General features: G+C 45.8%; 1 protein-coding gene across 1 annotated transcript in view; it reads right to left on the bottom strand.

Annotated features, from left to right (window-relative positions):
- Positions 1 to 297: 297 nt before the first annotated feature.
- The window catches only part of birc6 (baculoviral IAP repeat containing 6), a 156,375-nt gene continuing 134,499 nt past the window's right edge, over positions 298 to 22,173 (bottom strand). Inside the window, 7 exon segments of the mRNA XM_055162377.1 lie at positions 298 to 900; positions 1,299 to 1,433; positions 8,722 to 8,910; positions 10,446 to 10,523; positions 10,906 to 11,067; positions 17,200 to 17,417; positions 20,374 to 20,484. Of these exon segments, the coding sequence (XP_055018352.1) occupies positions 730 to 900; positions 1,299 to 1,433; positions 8,722 to 8,910; positions 10,446 to 10,523; positions 10,906 to 11,067; positions 17,200 to 17,417; positions 20,374 to 20,484 (1,064 nt within the window). The 3' untranslated portion in view covers positions 298 to 729.

The following is a 22,173-nucleotide window of genomic DNA, read 5'->3' as shown; positions in this document are numbered from 1 at the left end:
TTTAAAAAAATATATTTGATTCATTTTTAGTCAGAACCGTTTTGTTCCTAAATGTTTTTCTGGTGAAGTTTGTGAGATCAGTGGAAAGTTTCTGTTTCTGTTCGAGTGTCGAGTTTCATCTTCGTCTCCAAACACTGAAAACTTGAGTTAAAATGACACTTTTAATACAAAGAGCCGAGTCACGTCACGTCTGTGTGTGACTTTTATAAACCTGTGTGTTGTGTGTTTTTGTGTGTCTTTGTCTGTTTTTTGTGTGTTTTTGTGTGTTTTTGTGTGAGCTGCTGTAAAAACTGTGTCATGAGTTAAAACCATTTTATTTCTTTGTGTTTTTTGTTTTAAGTAAAAGCAAAATGAAGAGGAAGTCGACACCGCAGCCCAGAATCACCCGACCTCATGAAACCTAAACTTTTTTAATTTAAATATTTGTCCCAAAATTAAGAAAAACAAAAAAAGAAAAACAGTGTGTCCTCCAGAAGCGGCGGCTCGTCCAGACTCTGGTGTCGCTCACGTTTGGAAAAAGCACAAAATCTTTTACACTCTTGTACAGGTAAATAAAATTCTTGGGGGGTTTTATTTTTGGTTCCCCGCGCTGACGATTTTTACATACAAATATGGACAAAAGAAGTGGCCTGTGCGCGGCCGCAGTCTGTCGATTCAAACGTGTTGGAGGAGGAAGAGGAAGAGGAGGAGGAGGAGGAGGAGGAGGAGGAGTCCGTGTCTTTGTCGAGGTTATAACGTTCCCTCGGACGAGTCGTGGCTGCCGCCGGCCTTCTCTGCGTCCTGATTGGTCAGATCGGTGAGGAGGGCGGAGCTCTTCTCGGTGAATTCGTCGGCGTCGGGTTCAAGTCCGTCGGGACACGGGAGCTTCAGCAGCTCCTCCCTCAGCTGAGCGCTGTGTCTCTGCACAAACACCAGAGAAACAGAGTTTATTTCACATAAAAACACTCAGAGTCGTGTGTTTGTGACGAGAAGAGAAATGGAAATAGTTTTGTCCAGTTCACAAATTTCATTTCTCCTTTGGCAACTGAAGGATTTTACTCATGGTGTTACGTGTGTCTTTAGTGTTTTTAGCTCGTTACCTTGAGCGCAGCGGCGTGGTGGCTCATGGTGTTGTGTTACATGTGTTTTTAGCGTGTTTATAGTGTGTTTTTAGTGTGTTTTTAGTGTGTTTATAGTGTGTTTTTAGTGTGTTTTTAGCTCGTTACCTTGAGCGCAGCGGCGTGGTGGCTCATGGTGTTGTGTTACATGTGTTTTTAGCGTGTTTATAGTGTGTTTTTAGTGTGTTTTTAGCTCGTTACCTTGAGCGCAGCGGCGTGGTGGCTCATGGTGCGGCCCACCCTCTTGTCGCTGCTGTACTGTTGGATGTCGGTGATCCAGTCTTCGCACTGGGACAGAATCTCCGCCCGCTTCAGGTAAAAGTGTTTATGAATCACCTGAAACACAAACGGATAAAACAGGTTCACAACAACAAACTCATCACCAGAGAAACACACGTCGTCTGCGTCTGACCCACACTCCAGGGCATCTGGGTCAAATGCAGGTTTCAAAAATCAGACACAGAAAGACCAAAGTACAGGGAACAAACCGGAGTTTAGACCTTAGAAACAAGTTCTACAATGTGATTCTTGGACGAGTTTAAAGAGTTTAAATGGAGTTTCTTTGACAGAACGGCGCCTCGTTCTCCCACACGTGACCGACGGATAAATGATCTGATGAGTTTTTTACACGTTGAGAAGTTCAGGTTCACACTCGCAGGTTCGACCACAAAATTCGGAAAAACCCGGAAGCCATTTTTGAAATACATGGACAAATATAAAATGGGCTCCTTGTTTCCTCATCGTGGTTGTGTCTCTTTTCTGTCTTTGTATTATTGTATCTGCTGTTTTTTCATTTATTATTATTATTGTAATATTAATATATTTTTATTTTTTTTTACTTTAGCTTTTATTATTACTATTACTATTGCTATTATTATTAATCTATATTTCATATTATTATTATTTTTTATATATATATATATATTTTTTTTGTTGTTCTTTTTTTTTTTTTTTTCTTGGGGTTATTTTTGGAAAAAAATAGCATAAATATGATGTTTGGTTTGGTTTACATACTCTAATGTGCCATTGAAATTTACAAATAAAATTGTAAAAATAATTAAAATAATTAAATTGCAGTTTCTCAGACGTGAACGCTCCTGGACCAGTTTAAAATGTCAAACTGAAGCCAAAAAACCCCCCAAAAAAACACACTTCCATTTCTGAGCTCATAAATAATAATTCTTCCTCCTCCTCGTCGTCTCTTCGCGGTGACGCCACAGCTCCCGCCCCTCTGTTGCCGTGGTGATCCTCCTCCCTGGCAACCGTCGCCGTGGTCACCCCCTTCCCTGTGTCGTCGTCTCGTCTCCGTCTCCCCTGGTAACCGTCGCCGTGGAGACGCAGCATCAGTATTCAGAGGTGCGTTCGTTGTGGGTGAAGGAGACTCGCTCACACTCGGCCGTTTCACTCCAGCTTCAGCGCGACGAACTCCAACGCTCCAGGTTTTTTATGTGAAATAAATCAAGTGTGAGTTTGTTCAAGTCCCACCGGACACGTTCACATGGTTTTTAATTCCTCATGAACAGTTTTGAATTCAGATCTTCTCCTTGGTGTTTCCAGGTTAAACTGGTTACCGTATTTTCTGCACTATAAGGCGCATTTCAATTTTACTTTAATTTCATGAAAAGCATCTGTGCGCCTTATAATCCTGAGCGCCTTATATATTTGATTGATTGATTGTTTTTATTTGGAGTTTGAGCCAAGAGAGAAACAATCATCATATTTACTACATGTACATTGTAAACAACAGAAAAGCACATTTCTCGAAAAGGAGGGAAGAAGAAAAACCTAAATGAACCGACCCCTGTTCATGACATAGTTTCTAAATGTATGTGGTTGCTTCTGAACATTGATCATGGAACTTAACAAATATTTACATTCAGCAAAAATAAATTACATATTATGCAAACAGAATATAATTTTAACCCCAAATGTTTTCTTTTTTTTAAAATATGAATTTATTGTTGTGTCTTAGTACGACTTTAGTAAAGTCCAAAGCCGCTCCACTTGCAGCGGCTCCGTCGTCAGGAGCATCAGGAGTAAAACAAACTGTGATTCTTTTAATATCAAAATGCTCCTGTCAAGAGACACAACGTCCACTTTAAACTCAAGACTGTTAAAGTGAAAGTGAGTTTAGCTGCAGTGGACGAGAGAAGAACACATGTTCAGAGACAGACAGAGACAGACAGAGACAGAGAGACAGAGAGAGAGACAGAGAGACAGAGACAGAGAGACAGAGAGACAGAGAGACAGAGAGACAGAGACAGAGAGACAGAGAGAGACAGAGAGACAGAGAGAGAGACAGAGACAGAGACAGAGAGACAGAGACAGAGAGACAGAGACAGAGACGAGCCAGTTACACCACGATCTGCTGACGGATGGTGGACGCATTCTGAATTAAATATTTTTTTTAAGATTTATATTATTTTTATTAAGATTTAAATTATTTTTATTCTGACTTAAATTATTTTGATTAAGATTTATATTATTTTTATTCTGACTTAAATTATTTTGATTAAGATTTATATTATTTCTATTGTAAATTAAAGTTCTCCTGTAAACGTGCTGAGTGTGGAACATTTCTTCTCGTGTGTTGGTTTTTTCTCTGTTTTCTGTTTGATTCTTTTCCTGAATCACATTTGTGGATTTGTGGCTCTGGTTTGATTAAAGCTGCAGAGTCACAGCGGGAGGGCATCCGGGTGAAACCGTCAAGGACACGCAGATAAAACGAGCTCCTCGTCACCGGGAGGAACGAGGACGAGGAGGACGAGGAGGAGGAGGACGAGGAGGACGAGGAGGAGGAGGAGGACGAGAGGAGGAGGACGAGGACGAGGAGGACGAGGAGGACGAGGAGGAGGAGGACGAGGAGGAGGACGAGGAGGAGGAGGACGAGGAGGAGACGAGGAGGACGAGACGAGGAGGAGGACGAGGAGGACGAGGAGGACGGACGAGGAGGACGACGAGGACGAGGAGGAGGACGAGGAGGAGGACGAGGAGGAGGACGAGGAGGACGGAGGAGGGAGGAGGACGAGGAGGACGAGGGAGGAGGAGGACGAGGAGGAGGAGGACGAGGACGAGGACGAGGAGGACGAGGAGGAGGACGAGGAGGACGAGGAGGACGAGGAGGAGGAGGACGAGGAGGAGGACGAGGACGAGGAGGACGAGGAGGAGGAGGAGGACGAGGAGGAGGAGGACGAGGAGGACGAGGAGGAGGACGAGGACGAGGAGGAGGAGGAGGAGGAGGACGAGGAGGAGGACGAGGACGAGGAGGACGACGAGGAGGACGAGGAGGAGGAGGACAGGAGGAGGACAGGACGAGGGAGGAGGACGAGGAGGAGGAGGACGAGGAGGAGGACGAGGAGGAGGAGGAGGACGAGGAGGAGGACGAGGAGGACGAGGACGAGGAGGTGTGGAGTCTGTTTTTCCACGTTCTCTGTGTGAGACGAGAAAACTGGGATCCAAAACAAACAAACCAGACTCCAGAACCTTTTCAGGAGAAGAGTCTGGGCTCTGGTGATTGACAGGTGGATCGGCCAATCAGGGACAAGCACAAAGCACAAGACGAAGGAGGAAAAGAAAAAAATATCACAAAGGAACAAAAACAAGGAGGAATTCTGATTGGACGATCGATACTGAAAATGAAACTAACGACCTGCAGAAACTGTAGGATCGTCAGAAATATCACAAACCAGATCCTAATGGAATTTAAACCGATTATCGAAACTAGATCCTCATTTTTCACCGATATCGAGACTAAAAAAGTCCCAGTGACAGAACAGAAAAAAAAACTTTACTAAAAAAATACTAGATCTGATTTAGACCTGGTTTTACTCCTGGTTTAGTCCTGGTTTAGACCTGGTTTAGTCCTGGTTTAGACCTGGTTTTAGTCCTGGTTTAGACCTGGTTTTAGTCCTGGTTTAGACCTGGTTTAGACCTGGTTTTAGTCCTGGTTTAGACCTGGTTTTAGTCCTGGTTTAGACCTGGTTTTAGTCCTGGTTTTAGTCCTGGTTTTAGTCCTGGTTTTAGTCCTGGTTTAGACCTGGTTTTAGTCCTGGTTTTAGTTCTGGTTTAGACCTGGTTTAGACCTGGTTTAGACCTGGTTTAGTCCTGGTTTAGTCCTGGTTTAGTCCTGGTTTAGTCCTGGTTTTACAGATATATGGACACATGGGAGCAGAAGAGAAAGTTCCACCATTTAATGTGCAAAATCACATTCTGTTGTCTAAAGAAAGAGGTTCTTTTTCATCGTTGGATCAAAATCGAGTATCGAGTATCGAGTGTGGAGTATCGAGTATCGAGTGTGGAGTATCGAGTATCGAGTGTGGAGTATGGAGTATGGAGTAGTGGAGTATGGAGTGTGTTCCTCGGTGTTGAGATGGAGTTTGAGGTTTTGGTGGCGTCTGTAGTTCTGGATCTTCTCAGATGGACGCTGAGTCGAGTCTGACCTCCAGCTCCCGTCTCGTTTTTCAGCTCTGGGCCTTGAACCTGTCTCCACCTGAACCACCGACCCTGAACGCACCAACGCCAACGAAACGAGACCATAAATCACACCAGACCTTCACCCTGACCAAGACCGGCCAGAGACCAGGACCAAGACCAGGACTAAAGCAGGACTGAACCAGGACTGAACCAGGACTGAACCAGGACTGAACCAGGACTGAACCAGGATGAAGAGGCAAAGAGGAAAACAACAAGGGATAAACAAGGACTAAAGGAGGAATGAAGGAGGGACTAAAGGGCCACACTGTTCCCTCGTTTACGACAGGTGAAATCCGTGAAGTCGTCAAGTTTATATTTTCACAATGATTCTATCATATTTTAAGTGTGTAAAACTGTCACACACTTTAAACACTTTTCTCACACACGACACAACGTTTTTACTTCCTTATTCAAACTTCTTGCTGCTGTCGTCGTCCTTTTGTTATTTTCCTTCTTTATGTAACAAACCCAACATTCATTTATTCTGTAGTGGGAGTCCTGCACGGCTCCATGTTTGGAGACTCGCACCTGCGCAGTACAGGACCGCACCTGCCCTCACCTGCCCGCACCTGCCCGTTAACGTGAAGATTATATCAAACTTTTGAGCTGCCTACACCACGGACTAAACCAGAACTAAACCAGGACTGATCCCAGGACTCGGTGTGGGGTCGGACTTGGAGGTGAGGAGCGGCTCAGCTCTGCACCTCAGAGTTAAACACGTCCATCGTTCTTCAGACTCCTGCTCCGTGGGCTCGAGGTTCTGTCTCTTAAATCCTGATTTCAGTCACTTTGTGCGGAGTCTGGACCCGGTGCAGGAATCTGATCCAGAGAGAAACGTCTGCAGTAACACGTCCAGACGTCCAGACGTCCAACTGTTTGTGTGATGGTTTCATGTTCCTCGGTCTTTTGGTGCGAGAGCAGGAAACTCTGTCGGTGCAGAACGTTTTGTCGACATTGTGGGTTTTCTCCCCAACAAAACTCATAAAAATCCAGCACTTCAGAATCCGCCTGATACAATCCAACATTTATGTAAATCTGTCTGAACACATCTGACACGAGTCCCTCAGCCAATCAGGAGACAGCGAGAGGAACAACACACGTTTATACACTGTCAAAAAAGACATGCAAAATGCACTAAAAAATCTGTGAAACAAAAAGACTGAAAGGTGAACACGGACCAACACGGACCAACACGGACCAACACGACCAACACAGACCAACACAGACCAACACGGACCAACACGGACCAACACGGACCAACACAGACCACACGACCAACACAGACCAACACACCAACAAGACTGAAAGGTGAACACGGACCAACACGGACCAACACGGACCAACACAGACCAACACAGACCAACACGGACCAACACGGACCAACACGGACCACACGGACCAACACGGACCAACACGGACCAACACGGACCAACACGGACCAACACGGACCAACACGGACCAACACGGACCAACACGGACCAGATCAACAAAAACTGGATCAACAAAAACTGGATCAAAAAAATCTGGATCAACAAAAACTGGACCAACAAAAACTGGACCAACACGGACCAGATCAACTAAATCTGGATGACTGGAGCCGAGTGAGACGCTGCTCTTCCTCCTCCTCTTCTTCCTCTTGTCCATTTTTACCGTTTAAAGAGTTTTTTTTTTTTTATATATGATTTCACTTCATATTGTTTTTGTAGAAACTGAGGCAGCTGTGGGAGCTCTCCTCTTCCTCTGTCATCCCCCTCTCCTCTCTCTCCCTCTCTCCACACTCCCTCTGTCCTCTCCTCCTCCTCCTCCTCCTCCTCCTCCTCCTCCTCCTCCTCTTCTTCTTCTTCTTCTGACTCCTCATTTTTCACCTGGGCTCTGTTCATTCGTTTCATTTGTCGTTTTTCAGACGTCGTCGGCTCGGTCGGTTCATCTCTCACAAACACAAATATCTGTTTCCTGGAGGCAGATCTCAGACGGGATTTACGGCCTGTCGCTCCGAGGGAAAAAGAAAAGACGCTCGGAGAGAAAGTCCCCGCGCTCCCTCACCTCGGACTGAACACAGACACGAGCTTTTATTTACTGTCAAAAGGAGAAGAGAAAAAATCTGAAGAGAAGAAGAAGAGGAGGTGAAGAAGAGGAAGAGGAGGAGAAGAGGAAGAGGTGAAGAAGAGGAAGAGAAGAAGAGGAAGAGGAGGAGAAGAGCTTAAGCAGGAGAGTGGAGTGTAGAGGAAAAATGTGTTGTATAAAAGTCCGTGTTGTGCTGAAGGTTAAAAAATAAATAAAAAAATCCATGTCTCCTGTGAGGCCACATATGAAACTAAACTGCCTTTTTAACTGTGATGAAATGTCCCGCAGTGGAGCTTTAACCCTGGCCTCTTCACAAACGTCCCTGGGGGAGTGTCTTGTGTCTTGTGTCTTTGGGCGGCCGCAGGAATCGGCGTCGAAAGTGGAATAAACGACTCCTGTGATTTTTATGTAAATATCTGAAGTGTTTTGATTTCTAGTCCTGGTTTGTTTTAAATTGTGGTTCAGATGTTTTCACGCTCGCTCCTGAACTCTTTCCGTGTTTTTTCGGTGATCTTCTCGTCGCTCTGGTCACATCCTGGGACTTTATGATCTTAAACATCACGTCCTCCTGACCCAGCTTGACTCGGCGTGACCAGAGCAGATCTGTGGAGGGGCGTTCGCTCATATTTATCTGATACAAGCTTCTGTTTTTGCTCCTTCCTCTTCGGTGACTCTGACACGTGGGGTTCCTCAGGGGTCTGTTCTCGGGCCCCTGTTGTTTTGGTTTTTAGACGTACTCGTTTTTTTAGGTTGTGATCCTGGATTCTGAGTCAGATCTGGACTTTACCTAAATGTTTTTAAAGAGTCTTTCAGGTTCAACCGCTTCTTTCACGAAAACACAGTTCTCATCATTATTTTAAATTTCACAAAAAATTTTTTAATTTTTTTTTTCAGTTTGGCAATATTCCATCACTGTTACCATAGAAACCACTCAGTCAAATCTTCTAACGTCACAGAGACGATTATGTCAATCACACACAGACACAGACACACACACAGACACACACAGACACACAGACACACACACACACACACACACACACACACACAGACACAGACACACACACACACACACACACACACACACCTCTTTGAAGCAGGGTGAGGCGTTCCTGATCTGTTCGAGCATGGCCCACTTGACCGTCGCCTGTCGGATGTTTCCGTCATATTCTCTGGAGCTCTGGGTCCCGCTGGGCGTCCCCCTCGAGCGCTCGTACCCCGGCTCGTTAAAGTACGGCTCTGCCACCAGGATCAGGGACTGGACCGAGACCAGGACCTGAAACAGACCAGAGCACAGGGTCAGGGACTGGACCAGGATTGAGACCAGGACCAGGACCAGGACCATGACCGAGACCAGGACCAGAGACAGAAGTCCAGTTGGTGGTCCAAGGCTGAGTCCGGTTCTGAACCCGCAGGTGTGAGTCTCGTCTGGAGCTTTTGGCTTCGTAAAAACATCCCATAATATTTCTTTATTAACGGCTCCATTAGACGTGAAGGACAAACAGAACAAAACCAAACACCAAACACGACTGGACCAGAGCCACGACTCTGACGCCAACAGGAAAACTTTATTATCAACACGGATCTAAACCAGGTCTAAACCAGGTCTAAACCAGGTCTAAACCAGGACTAAACCAGGTCTAAACCAGGACTAAACCAGGTCTAAACCAGGTCTAAACCAGGACTAAACCAGGACTAAACCAGGACTAAACCAGGTCTAAACCAGGACTGAACCAGGACTAAACCAGGTCTGAACCAGGTCTAAACCAGGACTAAACCAGGACTAAACCAGGACTGAACCAGGACTGAACCAGGTCTAAACCAGGACTAAACCAGGTCTAAACCAGGACTGAACCAGGACTGAACCAGGACTAAACCAGGTCTGAACCAGGTCTAAACCAGGACTAAACCAGGACTAAACCAGGACTAAACCAGGACTAAACCAGGTCTGAACCAGGACTAAACCAGGACTAAACCAGGACTAAACCAGGTCTGAACCAGGACTAAACCAGGACTGAACCAGGACTAAACCAGGTCTGAACCAGGATTAAACCAGGACTAAACCAGAACTAAACCAGGACTAAACCAGGACTAAACCAGGTCTAAACCAGGACTAAACCAGGACTGAACCAGGACTAAACCAGGACTAAACCAGAACTAAACCAGGACTAAACCAGGAGTGAACCTGGTCTAAACCAGGACTAAACCAGGACTGAACCAGGATTAAACCAGGACTAAACCAGAACTAAACCAGGACTAAACCAGGACTGAACCTGGTCTAAACCAGGACTAAACCAGGACTAAACCAGGACTGAACCTGGTCTAAACCAGGACTAAACCAGGACTGAACCAGGACTGAACCAGGATTAAACCAGGACTAAACCAGAACTAAACCAGGACTAAACCAGGACTGAACCTGGTCTAAACCAGGACTAAACCAGGACTAAACCAGGACTGAACCTGGTCTAAACCAGGACTAAACCAGGACTGAACCAGGACTGAACCAGGATTAAACCAGGACTAAACCAGAACTAAACCAGGACTAAACCAGGACTGAACCTGGTCTAAACCAGGACTAAACCAGAACTAAACCAGGACTAAACCAGGACTGAACCTGGTCTAAACCAGGACTAAACCAGGACTAAACCAGGACTGAACCTGGTCTGAACCAGGACTGAACCAGGACTAAACCAGGACTGAACCAGGACTAAACCAGGACTAAACCAGGACTAAACCAGGACTAAACCAGGACTAAACCAGAATCAGTCTTGGCATAAATGTTCCAGAGTGTTTCTTTAAGTGTGTTGTTACCTGGAGAAAGCTGGAGGTGTGTGGGTTCCATTTCTCCTCTGGGCGTCCGTGCCAGGTGTTCAGGATACTCAAACACACCTGAGAGCAGACAAAGAGTCAGATGCCCTCCCGTACTCCTCTACCCCCCCGTCAGTGCGTCAGATGCCCTCCCGGTGTGTCAGATTGTGTCAGATGCCCTCCCGGTGAGTCAGATGCCCTCCCGGTGAGTCAGATTCAGATTGCGTCAGATGCCCTCCCAGTGCGTCAGATGCCCTCCCGGTGAGTCAGATTGTGTCAGATGCCCTCCCGGTGAGTCAGATGCCCTCCCAGGTGAGTCAGATGCCCTCCCGGTGAGTCAGATGCCCTCCCGGTGAGTCAGATTGCGTCAGATTGCGTCAGATGCCCTCCCGGTGAGTCAGATTGCGTCAGATGCCCTCCCGGTGAGTCAGATTGCGTCAGATGCCCTCCCGGTGAGTCGTACCTTGCCGTCGTTGTAGAGGTTGGGGTTGAAGCGGACGCTGTGGCCTCCCGTCGTCTCCAGATTGACCAGAGGAGGAGAGTTGGGATAATCCTGAGGGAAATACACGTCAAACTCAAAGCAGCCGTTGGCGTACGGCGTGTCGGCCGGACCCGTGATCAGAACCTGACGGAGAGGGAGGGAGAGAGAGAGAGAGGGAGAGGAGAGGAAGAGGAGGAGAAGACAGACAGATATTTCAGTTTTCATTAGGTGTTGTAGTTTTCTTTGAACCTTTTCAAACACAAAGAAGCAGGACTCTCTCTGCAGAGCTGATTTATGTTTGTCGTTTCCTCAGTGTTTCTGGTTTGTGTCGTCCTTGACTTGACTTGTATCTGTTTTTTTTCACCATTGTTGGTTTGATTATATTAAACCATAAAACTAACAGTGACTCTGTGTCTGAACTTGTAAATACTTCATATAGTTTAAAGCAAAATGTCTGAAAAATGCAAAAGAAAATCTGGAGGTGGGATTAAATCAGTTTCCTTCTTCCCACTGATGTTTGGACAGTGTTTTTTTGTGGTTATTTTCATTTCTATTATTTCACTCATGTTGAATGTTCCACTGTATGAGAATGTGAATCTGTAAATGTAAATGTCTAAAATAAATCCATAAACACACACACTGTGTCGTCCTCACATCTGCACATTTATGTCCAACACATTTTGTTTGTTCAGGCACAAATCATTATTCAACTGTGACTTTATTGTGTTAAATAAAAATGATTAAAACATGATTCAAATGAATATTCTATAAATCATATGTGGACATATAAATATAAAATATCTAATTCTTTGTTATGTTTTTTTTTGTTCGTCAGGTCCAATCAACCCAAATAACAAAGAAAATCAAAAAAGCTGCAAGAGTTCAGGTTCTAGGAGGAAAAGAAACGTCTGAGGAATGAGTCTGAAAAAAGGAGAAAAAATAATAAAACTAAAAGATCTAAAATCCAAACAGAGTCATTAAAACCACTTCACATGTTTCCTCAGACCCAGAGTTTGAGACGAACTGAACCTGGACTGAACCAGGACTGAACCACTGAACCAGAACCAGGACTGACTAACCAGGACTGGACTAACCAGGACTAACCAGGACTGAACCAGGACTGAACCAGGACTAGACCAGGACTAGACCAGGACTAGACCAGGACTGAACCAGGACTGAACCAGGACTGAACCAGGACTGAACCAGGACTGAACCAGGACTGACCCAGGACTGACCCAGGACTAACTAAATCCCAGAGCCCTGCTGAGGTTCGTGTTCATGTTCGTGGAGCCTGGAGTCAGTGACTCTGAGCTCCTCCATGTGTGAAGGTCAGAGGATCAGATGATCAGAGGAGCAGGTCACACTCGACCCTTTGACATTTAACTCCACAGAGTCACAACCTCCTCAGGCTGGAGGAGAAGGACGAAGCCCACAGAGACTCCAGAACATGTTCCACACCAGACCCCACCTGATCTGAGCGACTGACCCCAGAATCATTAGACCAACATCTGAAACTAAGGAACAGACTCGATACTCGATACTCGATTCTGATCCCACGATGAAAATAAAACTCTCTCTTTAGACAATCTCCTGTAATGTCCCACAGTAAATGGTAGAACTTTATTTTCTATTCCCATGTGTCATTATATCTGTGTGAAACCAGGTCTAAACCAGGTCTAAACCAGGTCTAAACCAGGTCTAAACCAGGTCTAAACCAGGTCTAAACCAGTCTAAACCAGTCTCTAAACCAGGTCTAAACCAGTCTAAACCAGTCTAAACCCAGATCTAAACCAGGTCTAAACCAGGTCTAAACCAGGTCTAAACCCAGTCTAAACCAGGTTCTGCTCTGTCCTGAAAATGGGACTTTTTTAGGATCCAGACCAGAGAAACACGAGGATCTGGTTTCAATAGTTTTAGAATCAATTAAGATCTGATTTTTAATTCTTTTACTGTCGTCTGAGTAGTCAGGTAGTCATTCTCTGATTAGACCTGGTTTAGTCCTGGTTTAGACCTGGTTTAGTCCTGGTTTAGTCCTAGTTTAGACCTGGTTTAGTCCTGGTTTAGTCCTAGTTTAGACCTGGTTTAGTCCTGGTTTAGTCCTAGTTTAGAACTGGTTTAGTCCTGGTTTAGTCCTGGTTTGGTCCTGGTTTAATTCTGCTTTGGACCTGGTTTAGTCCTGGTTCAGTCCTGGTTTAATTCTGCTTTGGACCTGGTTTAGACCTGTTTTTGTTTTTTTCTGTCCTTCAGTGGGTCTTTTTTAGGATCCAGACCTGAGGAACAGGAGGATCTGGTTTCGATTCTCATTTTCATATCGATTTGTGATTTTTGATTCTTTTGACTCGTCTCAGGTCTCAGGATTTGTTTAAATGTGAGAGCAGGTTTTATTTACACAATCACCCCAGTGCAGCGTGGGACAGGACGGTTTACATGTTGTCCCTGTCCCTGTCATGTCCCTGTCATGTCCCTGTCATGTCCCTGTCATGTCTGTCCTGTCCCTGTCCTGTCATGTCCCTGTCCCTGTCACTGTCCTGTCCTGTCCCTGTCATGTCCTGTCCTGTCTGTCCCTGTCATGTCTGTCCTGTCCTGTCCTGTCCCTGTCCCTGTCATGTCCCTGTCCCTGTCATGTCAGTGTCCCTGTCCTGTCCCTGTCCTGTCCCTGTCCTGTCCTGTCAGTGTCCTGTCCTGTCCTGTCCCTGTCCTGTCACTGTCATGTCCGTGTCCCTGTCCTGTCCCTGTCCTGTCCCTGTCCCTGTCCCTGTCCTGTCCGTGTCCCAGTTTCCAGTGTGACATTTGGAGCAGGGGGAGGGGGCATTAATCAGCGCCGATGAGAGAATCAGGAAATGTCAGTGAGTCTGAACTGGACACAAATACACCACATACACAACAGATCACACACACACACACACACACACACCGTACACACACACACACACACACCACACACACACACACACACACACACACACACACAGAGCAGTGAGAGCGTCACGTGTCGGGACAGACCCACTTCACTCCGGTCTGTCCTGGTTCTGGTGTAAACGGTCGTAGGTTCAGTTCGGTCGTTTTATTCGCACTCGTAGGTAAATTTGTTTTGCAGATTTGAGCAGCAGGTCCCCACTTTTCACATTTCACATTTCACTCATCCACATTATGAACAATAAACACAAATATCAAGTCAGTCCCACCAACGACTGATCAACGGACACAAAAATGAAAGTGTGTTTATCAGACGGAGTCCGACTGCCCAACCTCAACTCAAACATCCATGTACCATCTTTATTTTAATTAATTAATTTATTTTTTTATTAGTAGACCTCACCTGACTACTGTATTTATTTACATATAACTGTGGGTTACAGTCTAATCTTGACACTTGTTATTATTTGTTTCAGTGTAAATTGCCTGTTATTTTGTACTTTTGGCAATAAAGTTCTAAAAAAAAAAACCACAAACAAAAACACAATTACAAAATAAAGTGTTAAAGCTCCAGAGCAGAAGGGTTTGATCCATAAATAAATCCATCCATCATGCTTGACTAAAAACACAATCAAAATTAAATATAAAGAAAGTATAAGATTTTTACAAGACAAATTTACTAGAATCGATAAATAAATAGATCAGAGTTTATTCATAAATACAACAGCAGATGGAACAAAGCTCCTTTTAAATCATTTGTTTTAGATCTTGGGATGAAAAGCCTCAGACCAAAGGAAAGAAGCTGAAACTCTGAGTTTAGAGACTCTTTAAAAACTGTGAGTGTCCTGAGTCCAGAGAGTCCAGCAGCTCTGAGGAGGAACAATCACCAAACTCTCCCGTTTAACGACGGATTCAGGGAGTTGTTGTTTTTAGAGACGCTCCAAACCATGAGACCAGTGAAAAAGTTAAAACTGATTCAATTTTTCACTTGTTCTGAACACAGACGCTCAGAGCATCGACCATTTTGACTCACTCCACTCTTTGGCAAAGTTTGGACCAATCAAAACTGTGGTGAGGTTCTTCCAGAAAACTCAGGCTTAGTCAGGAAATGTGTTTTGTGCTTTATCGTGCTAAAAAAAAAGGTGCCAAACGTGAGTGGAAAAATATTTACAGTGGTTCAGTGGAAAAAAAAGTTAAAGTTTGATTCAAACGAACTAAAATGAGTTTTTGTTACATTTCCCTTTAAGTCGCGCAGCGTTTGCTCCCTGGTTTATAGACGTGCAGGACGGGCGACGTTTTCATCTGCAACCACATCGCAAAACGCATCATCCGCCCGCGCTTCATTTACAACCACAGTTTTTGACCAGTTTTCAAAACTGCACCCGCCCACCGCCGCCCGCCGCCGTCCGCCCGCCCGCCGTCCGCCGCCGCCCGTCCTCCCAGCGGCTCCGACCTCAGAGTTTTTTATTTGAGTAGTGAAACGGCCACACGCCTGAATTTAATTATTCTTTTTCGTCGCGTCATCCGCCCGACCCGCGGTTTAGCGGTGGAGTCCGCGGCTGTAACCTCCATCCGCGCATCTCTACTGGTTTAGTGTGATTTAAATGGACAGAACAAGAGCTTCTAAGTGTGCAGCTTTAGTCGAGACACGCAGGAGGTGTTGTGAAAATGTATTTTAATAAGTGGTTTTGGTAAGAAATGGTTCGGCGAGTGGAGCGCAGTGAAAAAGGAAACGGGCGCGTGTGTCTTCACACACTCTCCCCACAGACGGCGTTCAGAGGGACGCACCTGCACCGTCACAAAAACAGACGGAGAGACTGAGTTTGGACCAAAACAAAGTTCATATCAGACACTCGTTTTCCCAACATCATCACACAACAAATGACAGAGAAGAATGACGAAAAAAAATGAACTCTGCTGAAAAAAAACACAGAAAAACACAACTCTGAAAAAAAAAGTTTCTATGTTTTATAGTCATAAAATTCTGTGTGGTTTTATAAAACATGTGAGTCTGGAAGGTTCACGAGTCCTGAAGAGTCTGTTTAGTGTGAGGAGCTTTACGTGTGTGAGTCTGGACCTGCGTTTGTGTTTGTGGAGATGTTTGTGGAGGTGTTTGTGGAGGTGTTTGTGGAGATGTTTGTGGAGTGTTGTGGTGTTTGGAGATGTTTGTGGAGGTGTTTGTGAGATGTTTGTGGAGGTGTTTTGGAGGTGTTTGTGGAGATGTTTTGGAGTTGTTTGTGGAGATGTTTGTGGATGTTTGTGGAATGTTTTGTGGAGGTGGAGGTGTTTGTGGAGATGTTTGTGGAGTGTTTGTGGAGGTGTTTGTGGAGATGTTTATGGAGGTGTTTGTGGAGGTGTTAGTGGAGATGTTTGTGGAGGTGTTTGTGGAGATGTTTGTGGAGTGTTTGTGGGAGGTGTTGTGGAGATGTTTTGGAGTGTTTGTGAGAGTGTTTGTGGAGATGTTTGTTGGAGGTGTTTGTGGAGATGTTTGGTGGAGATGTTTTGTGGAGGTGTTTGTGGAGATGTTTGTGGAGGTGTTTGTGGAGATGTTTGTGGAATGTTTGTGGAGTGTTTGTGGAGGTGTTTGTGGAGATGTTTGTGGAGGTGTTTGTGGAGATGTTTGTGGAGATGTTTGTGGGAGGTGTTTGTGGGAGGTGTTTGTGGAGATGTTTGTGGAGATGTTTGTGGGAGGTGTTTGTCGGAGATGTTTGTTGGAGATGTTGTGGAGATGTTTGTTTGTTTGGTGAGATGTTTGTGGAGATGTTTGTGGAGATGTTTGTCGGAGATGTTTGTGAGATGTTGTCGGAGATGTTTGTGGAGTGTTTGTGGAGATGTTTGTGGAGATGTTGTGGGATGTTTGTCGGAGATGTTGTTGGAGGTGTTTGTGGAGATGTTTGTTGTTTGGTGAGATGTTTTGAGATGTTTGTGGAGATGTTTGTGGAGATGTTTGTCGGAGATGTTTGTCGGAGATGTTTGTGGAGATGTTTGTTGGAGGTGTTTGTGGGAGGTGTTTGTGGGAGGTGTTTGTGGAGATGTTTGTGGAGATGTTTGTGGAGATGTTTGTGGAGATGTTTGTGGAGGTGTTGGAGGTGTTTGTGGAGATGTTTGTGGAGATGTTTGTGGAGATGTTTGTGAGATGTTTGTGGAGATGTTTGTCGGAGATGTTTGTCGGAGATGTTTGTCGGAGATGTTTGTGGGAGGTGTTTGTGGGAGATGTTTGTGGGAGATGTTTGTGGAGATGTTTGTGGAGATGTTTGTGGAGATGTTGGAGATGTTTGGAGATGTTTGTTGGAGATGTTTGTTGGAGGTGTTGGAGGTGTTGTGGAGATGTTTGTGGAGATGTTTGTGTCGTACTCGTACCTTCATGATGTCCAGCCTCTCCTCGTCGCAGCGCACAAACACGGAGGAGCAGGAGGACAGGGGCAGGGAGGTGGACAGGGTGACCGCCTCCTGGGCCAGACGGCGGGAGCGAGCGGCGCTGTTCGAGTCGCTGGCGTTCTTCACCTGAGACATGTAGTGGTAGTTCACTTTAAACAGGAGCTTCCCGTCGTCGTCCTCGCTCACCATCTCGAACGTGTCTGCGGCGCAAACACACAAACACACACACAAAAACACACAAACACACACACAAAAACACACAAAACACACACACAACACACACGTTAGAGAAATATAAAACACACTTTAAACACAGTCTCAAACGTGTCTGTGGCGCAAACACACAACAGTGTTGGAGTAACAGATTACATGTACCAGAGTTATGTAATCAGAGTACAAATGGTGAGTAACTGTATTCAGTTACAGTTACTGTTTCAGTGAGTGGTAATTGGATTACAGTTACTTTGTTGAAATAAATGGATTACACAGAGGGATTTTACTGTTTTCACATTTTGGGCTAAATCCCCCCCACCCCTTTTTTTTTTTTTCTTGGTAATTCCACTCATTGCCAGAAACTAAACCAGGTCTAAACTAGATCTAAAACCAGGTCTAAACCAGAACTAAACCAGGACTAAAACCAGGTTTAAACTAGACCTAAACTAGATCTAAACCAGGTCTAAACTAGGACTAAACCAGGATAAAAACAGGATTAACAGGACTAAATCCTGCTGTGTGGACGTGTCTCTTCATCTTTTATCAATAATATTTTTAATTTGGTTCAGTAAAGTTTGGGCTTTTTATTTTCTTTTAGCAGATAAAACAGTTTATGTTACTATTTCCTCGTCTTTGTTTCTCTACAGCAAATCAAGTAAACCAAAGTAATCAGATTACATTACTCACTTTAAGTAATTTAATGGATTATGTTACAAACTACATTTTGGTGTGTGTAATCTGTAATCTGTAGGGGATTACATTTTAAAAGTCACCTTCCCAACACTGACCCCAGAACAGTTTTAGTTTAACTCAGACTTAACTGCACGTCTCAGATCTTCTAACCGTGTTCTAGTCGTTTCTTCTCACTGACTCTTTACGTTGTGTCTGGACTGATTCCTTCAGGTTTGACGAAGCTTTAATCGTTTATTTTCAAGACGCCATTTCGCAGATCTGCCCTCGTTTTCAGAGCTTTTATTTACGGTTCTACAGTTAAAACAGTTTTCGCAGATGGAGATTGGGTGGAGTCGTGTGTCGGTAAAAGGAGGTGATGAGTGTGAAGTAAACGTCAGAGCAGTGGGAGAACATGGCCTCTGGTGTTGGGGAAGTTTAGAGTTCAGTTCAGAGTTCAGTTCAGAGTTCAGTTCAGAGTTCAGTTCAGAGTTCAGTTCAGAGTTCAGTTCAGAGTTCAGTTCAGAGTTCAGTTTAGAGTTCAGTTCAGAGTCCTGGAGGATAAACTACAGTCCTGCAAACTCAATATGAGCGTAAAGTCAAATATACAAATGATTCATGTTCGCTTCCTACATCATTTGATTTGCCGTTAATAAAAACATTTTAAACAGACTAAACGTGCCGACTGTGCTCTAATCTCCTCAACATTTTACACAATTCCACTCTGCTTCTCCTTTTTGGATGGAGCTTAAGAAAGAGAACGTCTCCATATTGTGGCCTGATTCATCAAACGGTTTTACTTCGTTTCACTTGGTGTAAACCATCTGCCCTCACAGTGTCAGGATTCGTTCACTCGACAGTAGACGGGGACTTTTATTTAACCAATCGCTGATGTTTGATCGTGACGTATAATGCTCCACTAACGAGGATAACTGGTAATATTAAGCTTTTCCCAAATCCTGTAGGAAGAAGAACAATAATGTCTTTCTCCTTGATAAATTTCACCAAACTTTCTCTTTGTTCTGACTTTAAATCCTTGAGCAGCTCAGGAATCGTTGCCAACACTGAATGTCTGTCTCTTCTCTGATTGGCTGGAGCCTGAACTCACACGTCCGGGGTTTTTTCAAATCGTCTAGTGTTCAGTATTCTGATTCCTGATCTAGTCAGTGCAGACGTCTAGTTCAGTTCACATAATTGTTTATAGTTAACAGTTTGTTCATAGTTCTAAACATTAAACCAGTTAATAGTTCTTTACCAATACGCTGCTGCGAGTGATTATTTTTCAATTAAGTTTCAATAAAGCAGACAAAAAAATAAATGTCCCTTCCTCCACGACCTTGAGCTCTTTGTTGCTGCTGCTTCAGTCGCCTCCTGCTGAGTCTTTGTTTAGTTTTGTTTTGGTGATGCGGCGCTGGAGGCTCATGTTGTTGCCAGATTAAATTTTTTTCCCGCTAAACGTTGCAGCTCTTTACGTTGTGTTTATTTGGGGTTTTCACCTGAAACACTAAAGAAATCTGTCCCCTATTGGACAAAGTGAAACAGAAGCTCATGATGTTCACAGACTCCAGAATGAACGAGGTCAAAGTTTGTTCATCAGGCAGAAATACAGAGAGTTCAGCTCATGTTCGACCAAAATATGAACGTTCAGGTACAACTCTGATGGCCTCAGCCTCGTGTGGAATCAAACCTGGGACCTTTTATCTGTGAGGCTCCAACATGCTGCCCTGGGTTTAGGACTAAACTAAAGACACAGATTTCGAGCTAAGACAAGAAACACACGAGTTTAGTGTTTCTGCTGAGTAAGAACATCTCTGGTTCTTCAGACGTGCTCCTCTAACCCTCCATCCACAGCAGAAGAATAAACATGTTTGTGTCAGAGTTTTTTTCCTCCGTGTCCCTCAGAGCAGTTCTGAGTCTCTTCTGTGTGACTGAAGAGACAGTGACAGTGTCCCGCCTCCAGGGGACAGAGACACTTCAGGACATCACAGAAAAGACAGGTCTAAATCTACACACACGTTTATTTTGGTTTAAAGGAGCGGAGTGTGTTCTGCCTCCGACTGTTTAAAAAAAGCTCCTACAGATGTGACCCTGTGACTCCAGCGCCTCCAAAGTTCTCCTTAAAACTTACATTAGATCTAAACACGTGTCTCGTATCTGGGGACACGTGGGTCAGGTTCAGGTTTAAGGAATCTAAAAATCTAAATCTAAAAACGTTTCCTTTAACCTGGAGCGGGTAAATGAAGTGTATTTGTAAATAAATGTTTTCTTCTTTACCGAACTGCAGCTTCTTCATGACGGCGACGTACTTCTCCTCCAGAGAGCGAAGGAGCGACTGAGGTTTGGGACGACTCGACGCTTTTCTGGAACATTCCACCAACTTCCTCTCTGGAAAACACAGGATCAGATGATAAACGGTAAAATATCCAGAATCAATATCCTGGCGGAGGCTGGTGGTGTTTTGGTGGTGTTGGTGTTGTTGTTTGGTGGTGGTGTTGGTGGTGTGTTGGTGTTGGTCTTACCCTGGTGGGCCTGGCGGTTGGTGTTGGTGGTGGTGGTGGTGGTGGTGTGGTGGTGGTGTTGGTGGTGTGGTGGTGGTGTGGTGGTGTGGTGGTGGTGTGGTGGTGGTTGGTGGTGGTGTTGGTGGTGGTGTTGGTGGTGGTGGTGGTGGTGGTGGTGTGGTGGTGGTGGTGGTGGTGGTGTGGTGGTGTGGTGGTGGTGGTGGTGGTGTTGGTGGTGGTGGTGGTGGTGGTGGTGTGTGGTGGTGTGGTGGTGGGTGGTGTGGTGGTGGTGTTGGTGGTGTGTGGTGGTGTGGTGGTGTGGTGGTGGTGGTGGTGGTGTTGTTGTGGTGGTGGTGTTGGTGGTGGTGGTGTGTTGGTGGTGTGGTGGTGGTGGTTGGTGGTGGTGGTGTTGGTGGTGGTGTTGGTGTTGGTGTGGTTGGTGGTGTGGTGTGGTGGTGTGTGTTGGTGGTGGTGGTGGTGGTGGTTGGTGGTGGTGGTGGTGGTGGTGTGGTGGTGTGTGTGGTGGTGGTGGTGGTGGTGGTTGGTGGTGGTGTGGTGGTGTGGTGGTGGTGGTGTTGGTGGTGGTGTGTGGTGTGGTGGTGGTGTGGTGGTGGTGGTGTGTTGGTGGTGGTGTGTGGTGGTGGTGGTGGTGGTGGGTGTGGTGGTGGTGGTTGGTGGTGTTGGTGGTGTGTTGGTGTGTGGTGTGGTGGTGGTGGTGTGGTGGTGGTGTGGTGTGTGGTGGTGGTGGTGGTGGTGGTGGTTGGTGGTGGTGTGGTGGTGGTGGTGGTGGTGGTGTGGTGGTGGTGGTGGTGGTGTGGTGGTGGTGTTGGTGGTGGTGGTGGTGTGGTGGTGGTGTGGTGTGTGGTTGGTGGTGGTGGTGGTGGTGGTGTGGTGGTGGTGGTGGTGGTGTGGTGGTGGTGTTGGTGTGTGGTGGTGGTGGTGGTGGTGGTTGGTGGTGTGGTGGTGTGTGTGGTGGTGGTGTTGGTGGTGTGTTGGTGGTGGTGTGGTGGTGGTGTGGTGGTGGTGTGGTGGTTGGTGGTGGTGTTGGTGGTGGTGTGGTGGTGGTGGTGGTGGTGGTGGTGGTGGTGTGGTGGTGGTGGTGTGTGGTGGTGGTGTTGGTGGTGTGGTGGGTTGGTGGTGGTGGTGGTGGTGGTGGTTTGGTGGTGGTGTTGGTGGTGTTGGTGGTGGTGGTGGTGTTGTGGTGGTGTTGGTTGGTGGTGTTGGTGTGTGGTGGTGTTGGTGTGGTGGGTGGTGTTGGTGGTGGTGGTGGTGGTGTTTGGTGGTGGTGTTGGTGGTGGTGTGGTGGTGTGGTGGTGGTTGGTGGTGTTGGTGGTGGTGGTGGTGGTGTTGGTGGTGTGGTGGTGGTGGTGTGGTGGTGGTGGTGTGGTGGTGGTGGTGTGTGGTGGTGGGTTGGTGTGTTGGTGGTGGTGTGGTGGTGGTTGTTGGTGTGGTGTGTTGGTGTTGTTGGTGTTGTTGGTGGTGTTGTTGGTGTTGTTGTGGTGTTGGTGGTGGTGGTGGTGTTGGTTGGTGTGGTGGTGTTGGTGGTTGGTGGTGGTGTGGTGGTGGTGTTGGTGGT

The sequence above is a fragment of the Boleophthalmus pectinirostris genome, unplaced genomic scaffold (genome assembly GCF_026225935.1).
Source record: "Boleophthalmus pectinirostris isolate CB_2022bp ecotype Guang Dong unplaced genomic scaffold, ASM2622593v1 HiC_scaffold_5, whole genome shotgun sequence".
NCBI lineage: Eukaryota > Metazoa > Chordata > Actinopteri > Gobiiformes > Gobiidae > Boleophthalmus > Boleophthalmus pectinirostris.
The sequence above is the reverse complement of the archived record's forward strand: the minus strand, read 5'-3'. Positions and strand labels throughout refer to the sequence as shown.